At 34.4% G+C, this 19,959-nt stretch overlaps 1 protein-coding gene across 1 annotated transcript in view; it reads left to right on the top strand.

Annotated features, from left to right (window-relative positions):
* Gabra2 (gamma-aminobutyric acid type A receptor subunit alpha2) overlaps positions 1–19,406 on the top strand; it is a 112,868-nt gene extending 93,462 nt beyond the window's left edge. The window contains exons 8-9 of the mRNA XM_042678173.1: positions 8,049–8,251; positions 18,332–19,406. Of these exons, the coding sequence (XP_042534107.1) occupies positions 8,049–8,251; positions 18,332–18,628 (500 nt within the window). The 3' untranslated portion in view covers positions 18,629–19,406. The remainder of the gene's footprint in view (positions 1–8,048; positions 8,252–18,331) is intronic.
* Positions 19,407–19,959: the final 553 nt, after the last annotated feature.

The raw sequence follows: 19,959 nt of genomic DNA, 5'->3' as shown, positions 1-19,959 counted from the left end.
CTAGTAAATATCCTTCTTTAGTAAGGCAGGGAAAAGGGTCAGTGAGGAGTAATTATTCTGAAATATTCCAAGACCTTTCTCCTTACCCAAAATCTACCTTCCGAGGAAGAGACTTAGCCAGGTTTGCAGATGGAAAGTCATCTTCCTGTAATCTAGCTAGCCCTTCTAGCTTTACTGCCTCAGGGAAGTATGGGCATGAAGAAACCCACCCCATGCTTGTCAACAGTCAGGATTTCAAGAAAGAAAAATTAGAAATGGTATATCTAAGAAAGGAAATAGGGGAATAGAGAAACACTTGTGAATGGCTGAGTTACACATCAACTAGAAGATTGAGATTTCATCAGATCATAGAATGCCCTTTTTCCATTGCCACCCATCAGTGGGTTCCCATAAGATAGCAGCAGCTAACAACAGAAAGAACTTCAGGATGCAGATTCTCTCTGAGCATCCCTAGAAACAGTTGAAAATTTAGAAGGACAATGTAACCACAATAGGAAAGGAGTTTAACTCTTGGGGCACCAACATTCAACACTACAGACATTACACTGAACACCTTGTAAGTTGTACATAAAGCTTAGTAGTTTTTTTTATCTCAGTTCTTCTTACCCAATCAATATAGCCCGTTTTCTTTCTTTCTTTTATTTTGGGGGGGAGGGTCCAGTCATGGGGCCTGAACTCTGGGCCTGGGCACTGTCCCTCAGCTCTTCAGCTCAATGCTAGCGCTCTACCACTTGAGCCACAGCACCATTTCTGGCTTTTTTTCTTTTTGCTTTTGTGGTTCTGGGGAATTGAACCCAGGGCCTTATGCATGCAGGGCAAGTGTTCTACCACTGAGCTACCTTCCCAGCCCCATAGCCCATTTTCAAGAAAGATTTTAAACACATGGAAGAAGGAAAAATAAAGACAAATGCAAGAATAAGAATCAAAACTATGACATACATGTTGAAATTATTGGCTAGAGAATATAAATTGTGTTTGATTACAATGGTTAGGATTTTAATGGCTCTAGTGGAAAGAATTAAAATGTAAAAGGTACATAATATAAGAGTTGTAGTACTAAGAAATAAGTGAATGGGACATAGAAAACAGCAATAGAAATGGAGAGTACATTTGGTAGGCTCAGGAAAGAGCTCAGCATGGGTGAGGAAAAACTACTACAAAAGAAATCAGGAACTTCCCCAAGTGAAGTTTCAAAGTTAAGCAACAATAAAGCAAAACACAAGGAACTGACTACAATTTCCTCAGATATAACTTTCACAGCTGGAATATCAGGAAGAAAAGTGAGAATAAGGCAACAGAAACATTTGAGTCAATGAAGGCTGACAACATAAATATGAATTGTAGACAGCAAACCATAGACCCAAAGAGCCCATAGCACACCCTGAAGGATTAAACTTATTTATAAAACAAAATCTATTCATATACTCAAATTTCAGGAAGCCAAAGGAAAACTATTGATAAAAATAATGCAAAGAGAAGACAAAACAAAAACCAATGAATAAAAAATATCTTCACTTTATTAAGAAAGAATATTGTACGGATCTTTTGCATTTTTTTTGCCTTTTTATACGGGGGTCATCCCTTCTGTGAAGTACTTATGTTCTGATTTTCCACCTTACACCCCCCTTTCCATTCCTCCTAAATGCTCTGCTTTTACATGCCCCTGGATTCTACACATACTATTTTCTAGTTTAGTGTTGTCTTCCCTTCTCTAGTGACTCATTTAGTTTTATTACTTATTTTTTATACTTTTTTGTGTAAAAATACTGTACAGAGGGGTTACAGTTACATGCGCAAGGTAATGAGTACATTTCCTATCAAGCATTGTTATCTCCTCCTTTGTTTTTCCTCTACCATCCCTTTCCTCCCACCTCCACAGCTACACTCCCTCCCTACCGCCCCCCCCCCCCAGCCTAAATTGTAAAGTTCGTTTTTCAACATAGTGTCTTGTGCATCTCATTTTTACAATGGGTCAACCTGTATCCCTGTTTAAGCATTTTGTTTACTTATTTCTTTACAGAGCTCTTACCCAGCCTTCTGGTCTTGATAGACCTTCCCCATGTAAATTATAAGTGACCTTGCCCCATTGTGATATGAGCTTTGTTTTGTGTTCTGCTTTTTAATATCTTTTAGGTCACTTATCTGATTTGGCTCAATTTCCATTCAAACCCTAAAGGTACCAGCACAAATTGAGAATAACATTTTTATTTTCATGAAGATAGGGATAGACTTCCCATAGTTGTAATAAATGTTTATCTCCTGTAGATAGATAGATAGATAGATAGATAGATACATACATACATAAATACATAGATACAGAGATAAGATAGACAGACACAGACAGACAGACAGACAGATAGATAGATAGATAGATAGATAGATAGATAGATAGATTGAAGGATAGAAGATAGATTGAACGATCTATATTATTGAGAAAATAGTTTCAACAAATATTTATTAATCCCTTAAACAATTTAAAAATAGCCTAACTTCTACTAGAAAATGTTCTACATTTTGGAGAGAAGACAAATGAATTCTAATCCATTTAGTTAATTTTGATATACGGTTGTATGAACAAATAGTCAATTGTCAAGGACAGGGCATGACAGAAATATGAATAAGCCAGTCAGGGGCATTGTTCATGAAAAAATCTCTCAAATGATAAACGCATGTGTTAGCAATGTCAGGAAAATATGTTGTCTGGGCTGCAAGAACTTTGGCTGTTTCCTTGCTGAGGTGTACTTAGTGCTTGTAAGAAATAGCTCAACTCAGTAGACATTCAGTTATACCTTATTAAGGCAAAGAATGATATAAAGGAAGGGAATGAGTGATGGAAGAAAGACCCTTGTTGGAGACTTGAATAAATATTCACAGCTCTCAAATTCAACCTGAAATAAGGAAAGATTTTACAACCTTTCACTGAGAAAGATTTTAGAGCTAAAGGGTTTGGGGAGGTGGGGATTGAATTTGGTATATAATAAATCTAGGACATAGTTATGAATAAGTAAATCATATTCAAAAGTAAGTGAAAAGAGCAAATTATCATTTCTACAACAATACTATAAGACAAACTATAAATAGCTTTTTAAACATTTTCTTTCAGACTGTATTTTCATGTTTTCACACCATTAAATCAGCAAAGTATTAATTAGCCACGTATTTTGCACAGCTTTGTTTTCCAAATTATTTTTTATCATTCGGCAGTTCAATGATTTTTATCATTTATGTGTCAGAGAGTTCTGAGTTAAAACTGCAATCATGCATGTTGCACTTACACAGTATTTGCAAATTAAAAGTTTTTCTTTTAGAAAGAGTTCAGCATTGCTTTTTTCCCCCTTAGGTTGAGAAGAAATAGAAATATATATATATATGTATGTATATACACATATATATTTTTGTATGTATATATTAATCAGAATCTTGGCTTTGCCATTCCTAGCTGTAACCAGCAGGTGGTGTCAAACAGTGCTGCATTTGTTCAATTGCAATGTTTGACTTGTATTTCTTAACTTCTACTCTGCATTCCATCACATACCCACAAGCAAGTGTTTAATGGGAGAGGGGATTTATTTTATTTTGTTTCTTGTTTCAATGTGGCTTTGCTTTCAGCATGCTATTCTTTCTTCACATGATTTGGAGATTTTTTTTTTCCCCCTATGATGCAGGAAATTTCACATGCGGAAACTCTCTTGATCTCAATAAACATCACTACTGGAAAGTATGACTTATTATTCTCACGGTAAAAACAAGACAACAATATTAAAAGGTAGCTAGGAAATTTCCCCATGGTCCTGAGATTTAGAACTGAGATATGTGGCCATGGAGCCCACAGTGCCAGTTTGAGCCCACACCTGGATGTGATCTGATCCTCTTCATCCAGCACTTAGCCTCATCTAACACAGGATTCCCTTGCATAGATACTGTTTTCTTAAAAGTAGGAATTGGAAAATCAGCTCATTGTGTCAGGTTTTTAAAATCTGTTATACATTCTCAGGCATCCCAGTATGAATATTACTGTGGTCACACTAAGACAGGAAAGAGAGAAAATGAAAAACAAATAGAACAATGATGGACAAGTCTTAAAATTTAATAAAAAACTGAAAATGAGTCAACACATCCAAAACATTAATAACTAGAAAAGGGCATACACTCAAAATAACATGTGAACATCTGAAAATCACAATAAAAATTGTAAATAAGAGTAAGAATTATACCCAAATAAGAATTACACCCAAAGTCTTAGACAAAAATAACAACTTCTATAAAAAGAGACCTTCAAGGTGACAAGCCCTTAAAGACTATCAAAAATAGTGCTTCCAGTTTTATTCAGGGAAATTAGGAAAGAACAATGAAGGACATGAAATTGGAGCAGCAGCAAGTCTTTACAGAGAACACAAAGTTATGCTTGCTCAATCCCCATCTCATTCCTCTGCAAAATTGCTGGTGACAAAATAAACACAAAAAATTCAGTTCTTGTTTGGTAGACCAGGAATAAACCATCTGAACATAAATTTAAGGAAGTATTTTTCTTCTTTTTATTACTATCTTTAAGTTGTTGTACAAAGGAATTGCCATTCAACAAACCAGTTTATAAATACAATGCATCATGATCAACGTTCAGAGTGTTCGTTCTAGCTCTGTATCATCTATCTCCATCTCTTAAATCATCTCTCTCTACCTATAATCTATTTATCTTTGATAGATAATTGTCTCATATTTGAAGATGGAAAGGTTCAATATGTGTAAGCTAGAAGGAGCAGTATATTGCCTGTCAAAATTAATAACCTTTCTTTATTGGTCAGTAGTGGGGCTTGAGCTCTGGGCCTGGGCTCTCTCTCTCTGAGCTCTTCAGCTCAAGGCAAGCACTCTACCATTTGAGCCACAGCGCCACTTCCAGTTTTCTGGTGGTTTATTGGAGATACCATGGTTTCCCTTATTTGCAATAACTAGTAAATGTCTGAGACAAGCAGAAATGGTCAGATAAATTGATGTTATGCGAAATGAACATCAAGATAAGGACTCAAATGGTTTTTCTTTTTGCTATTGTTTCTAACATATTTATAAGGTGATTTTTTTTTGTTGCTTTGTATGTCTCTCCCCCGTGGTATAACCCCTGTTTTTACCATAGTTGGTGTTGGTATAATCTGTGGAGGGGAAGGGAAAAAACAAATTGTTTAAATAGGGATACAGGTGGACCCATTGCAACAATGAGACATACAAGTCGTTATGTTGAAAAACGAACTTCACAACTTTAGAGGTGGGAGATGGGAGGACAGGGATGGGAAGGGGAAACAAAGGAGGAGGCAACAATGCTTGATAAGAAATGTACTCATTACCTTGCTCATGTAATTGCAATCCCTCTGTATGGTATTTTCACAATAAAAAAAACTTATTAATAAAAAAATAGTCTCATGGCCTTTCCTGCCTGGGCTGGCCTTGAACTGAGATCCTCAGATCTCAGCCTCCTGAATAATTAATAACCCTTTTTTTGCAGCAGTGGACAAAGTGATCATAAAGTCTTATGGAAATGTAAAGGATTCTTATTAATCAAAACAATTTTGAAAAAGAATAATAATGATGAACAAGCATAGGAAAGAACACAAGCTTCTCGATTCTCAAACTTTCCATAAAGCTAAGCCATTGAAACAGTGTGCAACTTGCTCGCAAATAGATAATACATCACTGGGTTGAATGCAATCCCCAGAAATAAATTCATATAGCTAAAGTCAGTTAACGTTTTATTGTGAAGGTGATGTACAAAAGGGTTACAGTTACATAAGTAAGCTTATTAGTACATTTCTTGTCCAACTTTTTACCCCTTCTCTCATTTTTGTCCTTCTTTCCCTCCCTCTAGACCTCCCCCCCCCCAAGTTGTACAGATTATTTCCAACATAGTGTCTTGTGAATATCACTTTTGCATTGGTTCTCCCCTTGTCCTGTCATTTCATTCTGTCCCCTTCCCTTCTCTAATTCAAATAATACAAGGGTACCAAAATCAAATACAGGGGATAGAGCATAGGGAGAAGAACATACAAAAGAAACAAAAAATCACATTAAAGTCAATTAATTCTCAACAAAGAATTTCTGATCCTTTAGTTAGGAAATGATTCTTTTCCATTTCCACAAAGATTTGGATAACTGGACAGCTGTTTATACTCTTTGCAGCATTGGAAAGCTATTTTAGAGTTAAAATTTAGAATTTAATATCCTAAAATTAAAAAATTCAAAATGAACCCCAAACTTAAACCTTAAGAACTAAAACTATAACATTGAAGGAAACAAGAGCCTCACTTTCTATCATATTGAATTAATTATCTCTCCAGAGTTACAATGCAACCGTGGAATCTTCAGGAAAGAAGATTCCTTTGAATCCCACACAGCCTGCCTCAAAGATGGTGTCAGCTTCTTCAAGTTTTGCTAATATTTTTGGCAGTAGTATGTATTTTAAAATAAAGATCAACTTAAACAATTGAGAAAATTAATTTTTCCAGCATGTCACAGTGCTGCCATAAGTATGAAAGAGTTTTAAAACTGTATCATCAAATCCTGGTAGTAATGGGGGCTTGAACTCAGGGTGCTGTTCCTGAGCTTTTTTTGATCAAGGTTAGCATCTACCAATTGAGCCACACCTTCTCTATCAGCATTTTACTGGATAATTGAGACAACTTTTCTGCTTGGGCTGACTTTGAACCTTGACCCACAGATCTCTGTTTCCAGAGTAGCTGCGACTGACTGCATGCATGAACCCTCAGTGTCTTACTAAAAACAAAACAAAAAAAAAAAGCACCTATTTGTTACCTTTTATTTCCTGTCTACTGATGAGGTTATATATATTTTGACATTAATTTGTCATTTTTTTCTTCCATTATATTCATGCAAATACATCTATGTAAGCATATGTATATGTATGTATCTGTATCTCTGATTTTCCATTTATTTATCCTTCTGCAGAAAACTCTCAAAAGTAAACAACTCATGAGTCTAAAATCATGCAGTGGGCAGGATGGAGGCACAATGCATATCTGTAGATCTGCTTTTAAATAATGACTCGGTAGCAGGAGGACTAAATTGATTTTCTTAACACATCATATTCCAAGATGCATTCCCTCAGGATTCAATAAATTTAGTATCGTTTTGAATTAGTAACTATGTGATTTACATTAAGTAAAGTTGTTTTATCGTAAAAGAATGCAAAAAATAAAACAGAAAATGTCTTCAAAGTATAGATGAACATTTCCTCAGCATTTTCACTTTCTTCTTGTTGAAGAAAGTATTAAGTAAATAATGTAGCCATTTTGAGTGCTAATTGTACAATATACCTCCTGAGTTATTGCTTTAGATTTTTTTTCTGAACAATTATCAATTCCGAGTACTGGCAGAAAAAAGGAAAGCAATTAAGTTACTTTTGAAACCAGAAAAGGCATGAGATATTCTTCATCAATGGAGATTTGCTTTTTACAAGGTTTGATTTTAATGTCCTATTTTGTGTTCTACATAGTCTAAGTGGAACTCTGAAAGATTCTTTCCTCCCAATGCTGAGTAACCCAGTGTTAATTTTAACTGTATACAGCGGTATTTGAATGGAGAACATCTTAATCACAGTTCCATTGTTATCACTGGTGTGGGTGGTTCGTCTACTGCTTAGCGTGATTCAGATGATTTATAAAAAGTGATGTGAATGAACAATAGGTCAATTCTACTTCAGCATCACTAGTCTCTTTCACCTCAACACGATTTAAAAAGAGAAAAAAATGATTCATGCAGAACAAAAATGAAAAATAAAGGCACCTGCAGAGGTTCGTTCCGAGTTATCACTTTATAAAACACAATAGCCACGTAAGACCATTAATTTGTACTGTTTTCCATTTTCTCCCTTCTCCCAGTGGAGAGAAATGATCCTTAAGAGAGAAGATAAAAATGGAAGCAAGTACTGGGCAGAGCAGGGCAGGACAGGGCAGGGCCAAGGCAAGAAGAAGAACCAAAACCTGTCTCTGTTACTAGCCTGTCAAATACCCAATAATGACTTTGGCCCCGTTTTCCTTTTCCAGGAGTCACTACTGTTCTAACAATGACAACACTAAGCATCAGTGCTCGGAATTCTCTCCCCAAAGTGGCTTATGCCACAGCCATGGACTGGTTCATTGCAGTCTGCTATGCATTTGTTTTCTCTGCGCTGATAGAATTTGCCACTGTTAATTACTTCACCAAAAGAGGATGGGCTTGGGATGGAAAGAGCGTAGTAAATGACAAGGTGAGTGAGAATTCCCTTCTCATCTTAACAAAGAGCTAACACATTCAGCTTTCATGAGACATGCTCTTAAGGACTGACATTAAGAAAGTTCACACATGCATGCCTTTACGTCATGTTTTTAAAGTGTGTGCTTGCCTGAAATTCTATAGGAGTACTTAGAGTAGTGATTCCTACTAAACTCACTTCTGAGCATCTTATGATCTCTTTGTGTCAGGCACTGTGCTAAGTTTTACTTATGTACTCTCACATAAGCTTTATAGCTATCATGACTAGAGTGTCTTCTTAATTAGCTTTTATGCCAGTGGAAAAATACTCAAGTTATAGTAATGCTATTTACTTGCCCAAGCTCATGACTGATTAGTAAGTGCACTTAACCCTATCTTTCTATTTGACTATTAATTTCATGTGGCTGAAATTAACACAATACATTACAACAGTGCTTGCAGAAAGAATTCTCTAAGAGAATTCCAGGCTATTACCCATGCACTGAATATTTAGCACCTATCACTCTCTGTATTACTTGATTGTAAATGTAGTATGTAGATGGCGAATTCCTAGGAATTTTTAATTACTTTTATAATCTAAATGGGAAATGCTATTTGCTTTGAAACCTGATTTGTTTTAAGACTAGTAGTGTACAGTTTTGTGTACAAAGTACTACAACTAGTAACAGTGGTTTCCAGTCTTTATAAATTACTATCTTCTTTTGGAGAAGGCTTTGGATATTTCATAATGAGATAACTATATATAATTATATAGTAGTAGAAACTTCTACTTGGATAATTACTTTCAATAGTATATTTACTGCAATGCTTTATTCCTAAATTTGGAATAACATTTGTAGATTGGATTTTTGAAATTGTTTCAGTATATGTTTTCATTTCTATGATCATATTTCATTAACATGTTTACAAAAGATATTTACTGTTTTCAAGTCTTTTTATTTTTGTAAGCTATGGAAGTTTTAATAAATGTGCAGGTATATTTGGTTTTATAAGCTGTAGTTTTCTACTAGTAGAGAAAATGAATAAATATTAAAAGGAGTTTGATCAATTTCCATGTTTAACTTCAAAGCTATTTCAACATTTCCATTATGGTTATTATTAATTTTTATTGCATTTCCACAGAGTGTACTGCTTTTCATTTTATATTTGCTGTTATTTCTTTTTAGCTCTACTGGTTACTCGTGGGTCTTCCTATTAGTATTACTTAAAATAAAATATTGGTGACTTGACAGGCACCGGTGGCTCTCGCCTATAATCCTAGCTACTCAGGAAGCTGAGATCTGAGGGTCTCGGTTCAAAGACAGGTGGGGCAGGAAGTCTGTGAGAGACTCTTCTCTCCAATTAAACACCAGAAAACCGGAAGTGGCACTGAGGCTCAAGAGATAGAGTGCTAGCCTTGAGATGAAGAGCTGAGGGACAATGCCCAGGCCCAGAGTTCTAGTCCTACAACATTATGATTATGCCACAAAAATTATTTTACTTTGTGTATATGGTGATATAAAACATTATTGATTTCAATGCTATTTTTCAATTAAATTGACAACATTTGGCTTATCAGATATGTCTCACTCAAACTTTAAAGTGGAAGTACTTATAAATTTTAAAAAACCAAATCATTAATAATCCATTCTGCAAGCAAATACTGAATTTTCTGCACATATGTGAAATCACACATAGTTAAGTATGTTGTTGTTACTCACAGACCTACATAATTTCAGGAAAATAACATTATATGAGTTAGTTTACTTCTGTAGTGTTGTTAAGGGGAAAAAAATAAACACAACTTGGGTATATGGCTTATAATTATTAAGCTTTCCATAGCTAAAGATACTTGCACTGGGCCTGACAGTACATATGTCAAAAACATTGAAAAACGGAGTTATTTATATCTTAAATCTGAGAATTTGTTAAAAATGAGAGGACTCCTTTGTTTTCATCAAAAGGAATTTTACATAATAAGTTTATCTTTGGGTACTCCATTTAATTTCATTACACAAATAAATTTTGAAAACTTTTTCTTGAATTTACTTCAGAAATCAACAGCTCCTCAGGACTAGAATAAAAGCAAGTAGAGTACCAAAATATAGCCTAATTGCTAAAAGCAACATTTAGTTGTAGTTCTCCTCTACAGTAATTCTTGTGTGATTTGATTTTTAAGTAGAAGATAATAACTTTCTTCAGAGAGTTCTTGTTCACAGGATAATTGGTGTTATTTAAGACTAACCTATCCAGAGAAGACCTATGTTTTCGAGATTAGTGAACATGTATATATGTACTTAGAGCATCATTCAATGTAAATAGCACATACTGGCTCTCAATACATTTTGTAAAATAGCAAATATTAATTTACCTCTTAAGAATAACTACAGATACATATAAACAATGAAAATATGAATTTTTTCTTAACAAAGTTATAAGTGGATTGGATAATCTACCATTTATGAGCATATTATACTTAGATAATATTTAACATTATTTTTAAGTAAATGAATAACACTATTCATTTGCATTCATGCTTTTTTTGAATCCGGGGATATTGGTAAGGATTTTTAGCCTGAACTGTGAAGATGGGCAACAAAATCTTGCCCTTCTTCATTATCTAAATCAGTTTCCATATACAAATTATCTGTTCATACAAGCCTAAAGTTAGAACCTTCTTTCCTTTCCAGTGTTCCTCCTCTAGCCCAATACTAATTCTTCCACTCCAACTCCTGATTCTTTTTCTTCTGTTGCTTTTTCAAACTTGTCATATCAGTTATTATTATTATTTGCCTCTTATTTCTTCAGATCTACCATTTCCTTTTTAACTGTCTTTTTTTCTTTTAGCCTAAAAAGATGCTTAATATTGTGAAGGATTTCCAAAACTTACTTTAGAAATAAACAGTTCCTTAGAACTGAAGAAAGCAAGTAGAATGCCTTTAATTTATCATAAATGCAAAAGAAACCTCTATGTATCTATGTATGTATCTATCATCTTTATACGTATGTATACAAATATGCATATAGACTCATACAAATATAAATATATATACATATAGTCAGATATCTCTCTATTAATATAGATCTATCCATCTGTCTATCTATCTACCTGTCTGTCTGTCTGTCTATCTGTCTCTCTGACACTATCTTCCCTTCACCATCTCTGAAACAAATGCAGTTACTTTCCGAGTCAGATCATTTTTGCTAATTCATTCCTGTGAACAGTTATTTACTCTTATTAGGTATTTAGTGAATATGTATATATGAATGTGTTATCAAACCCATAGGGATAGCCCATTTTCTTCTTTTATTGTCCAGCGACAAAATCAATAATAACAATCTGCACTTTTCCTTTAACTTCTAGGCTCCTAAATCCTAGCCATTTTTAGATAGTTGTAACATTGCAATCTCTTCCTTTTAGAAGAATTTGATTTGTGAAAGAAAAATGGCGAAACAAGTAAAGGTTAAAATGTATTTGTGTATCTTTCCCTTGACCATTCTAGTTAGCCATCAATAACGTGACTTGGCCAGAATTCCACATTTAATAAGTGATAGACCCAAGAGTGAAAACTCTTAAAATCCATGCTCTTATTCTTCCTCTAATAACTATAGGCCACAGCCATTCCCCCAAACTTGATGACTCTTTATGTCTTCTTGAAGTCAGTTATGTTGATTCCTCTTGGAATAATATCCTCCTTTTCCCTTCTTAACTGAAAAATTACTGCATTTTCTTTAAGATCTGTCTTATCTCTACCTAAATTCAGAATGTTGCAGACCAACATAGTGGCTCCCTCTGTTGTGTTTCTAAAGCACTTGGCACAAATTAAGTTTATAACACGTCATTAAATTATAATTTATTGCAAATAAATATTTTTCTGCTATTGGATTACAAGATATGAGAAAATAATAGTTTTATCTTACTCGTAATTACACAAGACATGACCTAGCACAATAGCTGGCCCATAACTTATTTCAGTTGCACTTTAAATTTTATTAACTTTAATTCCATGAAACTGTTCTAATATCTAAACAGAGAATGGGCCATTGTTTAATGAATCATTTAATTTAATTCATAGAAAACTTCACATCCTCACGTGCATTTATTCATCTATTTTCATTTTAACACTCTATCCTGTTCCAAAAGAATTTCAGGCAGTTTGCCAAAGAATGCATGCATTTAATCATAATTAAATGAAATAGAAACAGGAAATCAGATCAAAAGAAAACCGATCAGATATATGTCCACCATTGGGCCAGTCTGTTAGCTGCCCTCTCTTGCGGTTATCTTCTAGCCTCCAATTCTATGGGGGTGGGGAAATTAATTTTATTTCAGAGAAAAGTTTTTTTTTCTTATACTGAAATTGCTTTAAAAATATCTTGTGGGCATAATAAGGAAATTTGGGTGCAGTTACAGCTGATGTCAAATTTGTCCCAATAAATGCAGTAACGAATTTCATATTGATGTTTCTTGTAGTCCCCTTCAATAAAAGCTGAAGGCTTACTATTAACATACAACTCAGTGAAGGCAATTCTTCAAGGAGCTAAGCTAATGTGGTCCAAGTGTGTAGCTTTCTCATGGCCCAGTTTAATCCAAGGAAAGACTTTAGAGTACTTAGAGAAGTGGATGGACTGTTTAACCTCCAAACAATCTTCTGTAAGTATCACTTTTCTTAGGATGGTTAGCAGACAGTTAACAGTAGTATTCTCTGGCCAAGGAGCATGTGATTTTACAAGTGACAGACTTTTTTAAGAAGCCATAACCACCATAGCAAAGCCAACATGGTATGGTAGAAAGAGCATACATTTGCCTTTGGAGACTGGAGTCTTCTCAAAAGCCTGAAATAGTATTTTCTATGAAAACCAAATTTCCTTATCATAAGGAATAAGCTATGATATTCTCTTCAACTGTACCATATGATTGGTACTTTTGTTCATCTAACATGTTAAGACATTGGTTCAAATTGCTAGCACATGGCTTTCTTTTCCACCCATAGGAAGTCACACAATTTGCACGCTGCCATTGTGTAAAACATGCTAACTGTTAACTTTCTGTGATGAGTTGTACAGACTTAAAATTTTCAACATATATTAACAAATTAACAAATTATATATATATATATGAATATATATGAGATCCAAAATATTCTGAATATTATAAAATCACATTTGAAGAGTAAAACTACATGACGTAGGTTGTATCCCCTTTTCATTCTACTTGGTTGTCAACTAAATAGTCAACCAATTGTATAACACCCTTGTTAAATCTTCTTCCAATAATGTATAAAATACATTATTTATTGATTTTGTTTATAAATCCCATTTTTTTAATCTGTCCCAATCACAACTTCCACAGCATTGTCTTCTTAGCTGAGATTGTTCCAAGTTTTCCACATTGCCTGCTAATAGAATTCAAGACTTTTTGACCTAATAACATAATAGAATTGGACAATATGCTATTGGTTTCTGTCTTTATCCTTGCAACAAAACATTAATTCTGTTCTACAAAACATATTATTTTATGTTTGTCATTATACTATGTTTTATTCATTCATCTTCTACCATAGTAATCATTCCATCATTTTGCATGTGTTTGTTGAATCTGCATTGTGCCAGGAAATGTGCCAGGAGCCCCACAGGACACAATTTGTGTCTTCAAGAACCTTATGGTTAAGTGAAAGGGAAAAATTAAAATTAAAAATAATACATGCATGTGCTAATACAGAGGCAAGTTCCAGAGTGCTGTAGAGGGGTATGGGCTGGCTACCTAATACAAGTAGGAGGGGATGTTCCAGGAGGTGTGATTCACAACAGAGTGTTAGCTTGGCAATGGTAAGAAGGAAAATACATATCTGATTAAAGACCAATGTGAGGTTTATTTATTAGTTTCTATCTGCATTGTTAGGGAGTTTAGGAATTCAGATAGGTGAACTAATTTAAAGCAAGAAGCAAGGAAGATTTTGAGTTTATCTCTAAATATGTTATTATATGATTATTAAATTATTACCTGAGGAACATTTATGTGGTGAAGTACATGGAAACAATGTGGTTTTCTGAAGATGTATTTTGTTAGCCCTCCATTTATGATACTTACTAGTATCATAAATTATTTTAAATGAATTAAAATTAGCTCATATGGTTTGCTTTCATTTCTTCCGTCTTTCTTCTAATTAAACCTATTCTGAAATTTTGATGGTACTTAATTTTTTACTTCAAAGCACAGTCTGCCTTATGTATTTTTCTGCTACAACTGGCCAAGTGATAGGAAGTTAAGAAGTGATTTATTTAAATGCTATAAAACAGCCAACAACAACAACATGAAGTTAGATTAAATTTGACTGGAGGACATGATTTAACAAGATCTAATCTTTTCTATTTCTCAAAAAAATGTACAAGGGCATATTAAAAATGGATTCATGGAAGTGACCACTGTATGCAACATTTAGCACAGTAGTAGAATTGGGAATGTATATTTATTTCCAAGGATCTGAATGTAATACATAATTAGGTACTAAAGTAAATTAAAATACATATGATGCCCACTTACTTGACCTGCATTGATAGCACACATAAAATTTAAGGAGCTCTTTATAACAAAATCCTATTCTCAGTCGATCTTCTAAAATAGACATTGATAATGAATAGGACAAAGTCATGGTTTAGAATATGAGTACTTTTGTCAATAGAAAAGATATCCTTATAAAGAATGACAATGAAATATATTGTGAGGACTTTCATCTATATATTGTGCTGTGAAAAATACTAGCATTGTAAGTCAGTAGTATTTTTCTCTATGTACATTCAATTTTAAACAAAGAAGAAGCAATTGGCTTTACTGTAGATTCATGGTTATTCTTCTCAAGTGTATTGGTGTGGGGGGGAGATTACACTGTCATCCATAATAAAACTTTATCAAGATTCTGAGCCAGAAGAGCTCTGCTGTATTGTGGCAAGGAGATGAAACTGTACCATGTAGTCACTTTGGCCTTCCTTCAGTGAAACGGTAAGAAAGTATGCATGCCAGGAATACATTCTTGACTGAAGATGGAGCATATGGCTGTTACAGGTTTCTGGCTACTTGTCCTGAATATGGTAAAGTTGACAAGTTCCAAATAGTTTATAGTTTTGAAGCTAACCCCCTCATGTGGTTTCATGTCCAGCCTTCCTTGAAGCTTAGCTATTGAAATTGCATTTTGAAGAATAAAGAAAAATAAGATTGACTTCACTTTTTTCATAGATAAATTAATAAAAGTTATAAACACATATTGGAAATTATTTAACACTGCTTCTTGTAGAAGTGTCAGAGTTGGGATGAAACAATACCAACCACAACAAAAGTATTAACTTATGTATTGCTGACATTTGGCCGGTTCCTGCTGGCTGCTAGAGACCTGGTTATTTATCATATACTTCCATTGTGATTGGCCAAAGTATCACCTCTGATAGTTTAACTACTTTGATGAACAATGTATTTCATGTTTTTATTATTATTTTGTAGTACTATGTTACTTTGCATTACTACTTTGCATTTCTACTTTTTTAGTACCAATCTCCTAATCAGGAGTGAGGTTCAGGAGATATGTGGTAAAAAATTAATAACAAATCTCTATCTATAGACTTTTACTACAAAAAAAATTGACAACTTATATTTCTTTTGTTTTGAAGTGCTCAAATCATACACCACCATTTCTAATCTATCTTATATGTCTTACTCCCCACAAAATCTTCCTTGAATGTTTCTACCCAGTCTTCATGTAGTTATCTTGCAGATGTATTACTGGTACATGATGTGAACCAGTGATCCTTTTCTATATTGTGATCATTTCAGTGGTCACTCCACTCCAATAGGAGGAGGTCTGGTTCTCTACATTGTCAAAATATACATTAATTAATATGTTTAAGATATAAATACCTTTATACCTGGAGGTTGACACAGAGAAAGATCTGAACCAGGATCTTTCTCATGGCTCCAACTGTTTACATCTAGAATTTCCTGTCATTTTAAATTGTTTACATATGGTTAAAATAAGTAGCATCTGTTATATATTTCACAGGTTATTAAGGCACATTTTATGACAGACTTAATGACCTAAACCTCATCTAGAGTGATTTTGGAAATATCATCCTATCAAATTTCAAACACTTGCCTATACAGAAAGACAATATGATTGAATACAGTGATTTGGAAGTCAGATACATCCAACTTGTGTAATTTTGGTTAGCCACTTAGTAGACAAGTGACATAGTGAAGTTTCAAAAGTATCCTTATCCAACATTTCTGAACTTACTCCATGGGGTCAAATGGACATTGTGCACCTGTGTTAAGGTTTGTTCATGTTGACACTCCTGCTTAATACCTACCTAGCCTGATCCATTTTGGTGCTGTAAGGGGTTGGCTATGGCTCCATTAGCAGATATATGCATGAAAAATATTCTCCATTTGTAATACACAAACGGTACATGCCAAATTAAAGGAGAGCTGTTTTATCTTTCATAAAGTTGCAAATGGTACTTAATCATTCTTCCTTAGCACTCAAGCCAGATCTGAAAGACTGTTGTGTCAGCGGGAAAAACATGAAAGGGAAAAACCAAGACCATTGAAAATGCGTCATCCAGGCTTGTTTTCCAGTCCTCCCGAGCTTTAAGAACTCTTTTGTCTTGTTTTATTCAAACACCTTTTGGTTCTAGAAATTTTATTCTGGGTTTTCCTCTAAGTCTGTAGTCTTACACTACTTGATATTTAAGATCCCAGATTGCTGGTCAGATTTCATTTGCATTTATGTAAATCACAATTGACATATAAGAGAAATGGTTAAATATAATTTATATGTTTAGGCTTAATTAATACATCAATTCTGCATCTACTTCTGGGAAAACATCTTCCTACGTGCTACAGTTACAAAGATACAGAAGTAGAAGCAGCTCCAGCTTTCATTTAACTTAGATCTTAACAAGAAAGTTAAATGTGGGGCTGGGAAGGTGGCTCAGTGGTAGAGCACTTGCCTTGCATGCAGGAGGCTCTGGGTTCGATTCCTCAGCACCACATAAGAAAAAAGAAAAAAGCTGGAAATGGCACTGTGGCTTAAGTGGTAGAGCGCTAGCCTTGAGCTGAATAGCTGAGGGACAGCACCCAGGCCCAGAGTTCAGCCCCACGACCGGACCTTCCCCCCCCCTCCAAAAAAGAAAGTTAGATGTCAGATAATCACATGACTAAGGAAGGATGTACAGATTAAAACATCAACAAGTTTAAGTGGCTGATAATGCATATATAGGCACCTAAAACTTTTCTTACATGAGTGACTAGTTAAAGCTTTTTGTAGCAAATGTTAGAGGAGAGGTAATTAGTCATGTGAAAAACAGGATATATAGAATGCCTTTCAATCAAAAGGTGTCAATAAAGCAAGGAAATATGCAGGAAAAATGTTTGTTTCATTGGAAATTATATGTACTGAGGGAATTATACCTATTTTTAAAGAAAAAATAATCTTAAAAACTGCTCTTATTCTAAGTTCTCTGATACTCAATGTAACAGATTTATATCTTAAACAGTTCTTGGTAGCTATAGTGTGTGTGATGATTGTACAATGCCAAGCCAAGCTGGAAGAACATACAGGAGAATATTTTAGGTAGATGATAGTGACCAGGGAAACAGTTGGTAATAAATGAAATGGTGGTTATTATGGCAAACATTTTGAGAATATAATAAAAGAAGCTGCTAGGGCCTGTGTTTAATTTTTCTCCATAATGTCAATATTTTTTATAGTCTACATCTGAGTAACATTATTTTGGTCTGATGTAATTCATTTGCTTATTAATTCAATAACTATTTGAATGACTCTTAATAGCAAAAAGTTGTGTCTTGCATTAAAGTTTGTTGGGTTTCCATACAGATAACAAAACAGATTCTCTAGCAAAATCAAATAATTGATCTTATTCAGGGGTTTCCATAGTAGAATGGTGACAGAATTTAATAGACTCATTTGTTTTCTTAAAGTTCTGATTCGTAATGGATTTGTGTCTTCAGAATTGAAACTGGACTTTGGAAATTATTGTTGCGTACAGCTCAAACCACACTGTTACTTCTTCTCTTTTTCAATAGAAAAAAGAGAAAGCTTCGGTCATGATACAGAACAACGCTTATGCGGTGGCTGTTGCCAATTATGCCCCAAATCTTTCCAAAGATCCTGTTCTTTCCACCATCTCCAAAAGTGCGACTACACCGGAACCCAACAAGAAGCCAGACAATAAACCAGCGGAAGCCAAGAAAACCTTCAACAGTGTTAGCAAAATTGATAGAATGTCCAGAATAGTTTTCCCAGTTTTGTTTGGCACATTTAATTTAGTTTACTGGGCTACATATTTGAACAGGGAGCCTGTATTAGGTGTCAGTCCTTGATTCTGGGCATGGGTTATCTTTGGGATGTATAGCAACATTAAACTTGATTTGTTTTGCTATGTACAGTCTAACTAATAACTGCTAATTTGTGATTCAAGATGTACAGTATGTATATAGTGATCTAGCTTACCAATAGACCTTTAATGGAGACATGCATTTGCTAACTCACTGAACTATGGCAGAAACCACCCTATGCCAAAAGAGCCATTGCCTTTTGAAATTTTTTATCCTAGGATCTAGAACAAAGTGGATTTTCGAAGACTCAATTTACTTCCTATTCTTTGGATAGAGCTGAAAATGAATAGCCTGTATCACCCTTTATGGAGGCGCTTGATTCTATTCGTCAATATAGTACTGTCCACTGTGGTTTAATTATGATAGAAGATGAATGTTGACACTCACAAGATGAATTCTTCTAAGTAGCAGAATCTCTTATCTGGAACACCAGTTCCTTTCACGAGGGCTCAAAATCCCTGCTAGTATAATTGGAAGCTTGACATACATACAAAGCAGATGAAACCTAGAGATTTGAAATCAGCTTTTAATGACTATGTATACTATCTATAACCATGTACATATTACAGCATGACAAGTTCAAATCGTTGAGTCACCTTCACAGGATGTTAATTATGCTTACAGTTTAATAACCATTGGAATGTCAAGGTCATCACATTTTCAGCTTTTGCATTTATTTGAAAATGATCATTGAAATCCTAAAACCTATTTCAATCATTGGAAATTACCTTGAAATTTTGAAAAGACAATAAATGTGTCTTTACTGTTTTCCCGGTATGTGTTGTATTGAAATTTATCAGCCGTTTTTTTTTCTTTTCTTTTCTTTCTTTCTTTCTTTCTTTCTTTCTTTCTTTCTTTCTTTCTTTCTTTCTTTCTTTCTTTCTTTCTTTCTTTCTTTCTTTCTTTCTTTCTTTCTTTCACTCTCTCTCTTTCTCTCTCTCTTTCTCTTTTTTTTTGGTGCTTGAAACTAGAAAAGGCTTCCCGTTTGGCATCTGTGGAGCAGCAATCGTATTGGATTAGAAAATTGTGCCAAAAACTCCAACAGATGAGAATTCATAGGTGTCCCAGATCACAGATGAACACTTATCCGATTCTCTTCTTTCCTGTTTACTGCAATTTTGCCTTAAGGCTTCATCTCATCAGGACTCTGAAGCCACTAATTACAAAGGAAAGGGCAGTTAGTTGGCACATTTTTCTGTCTTGACAGCACCTCTTTCAGATAAGAATTTATGTAAATCTGCTTTTGTAAATTGCAGCTTTAAAATTCGCTAACACAAATTTACAACAGCTTTGTATACCTGAAGAGATTTTGGTAA

Source organism: Dipodomys spectabilis, unplaced genomic scaffold, assembly GCF_019054845.1.
Source record: "Dipodomys spectabilis isolate Male_0828 unplaced genomic scaffold, ASM1905484v1 ptg000043l, whole genome shotgun sequence".
Classification (NCBI taxonomy): domain Eukaryota; kingdom Metazoa; phylum Chordata; class Mammalia; order Rodentia; family Heteromyidae; genus Dipodomys; species Dipodomys spectabilis.
This window is presented reverse-complemented; position numbering and strand designations above follow the sequence as displayed.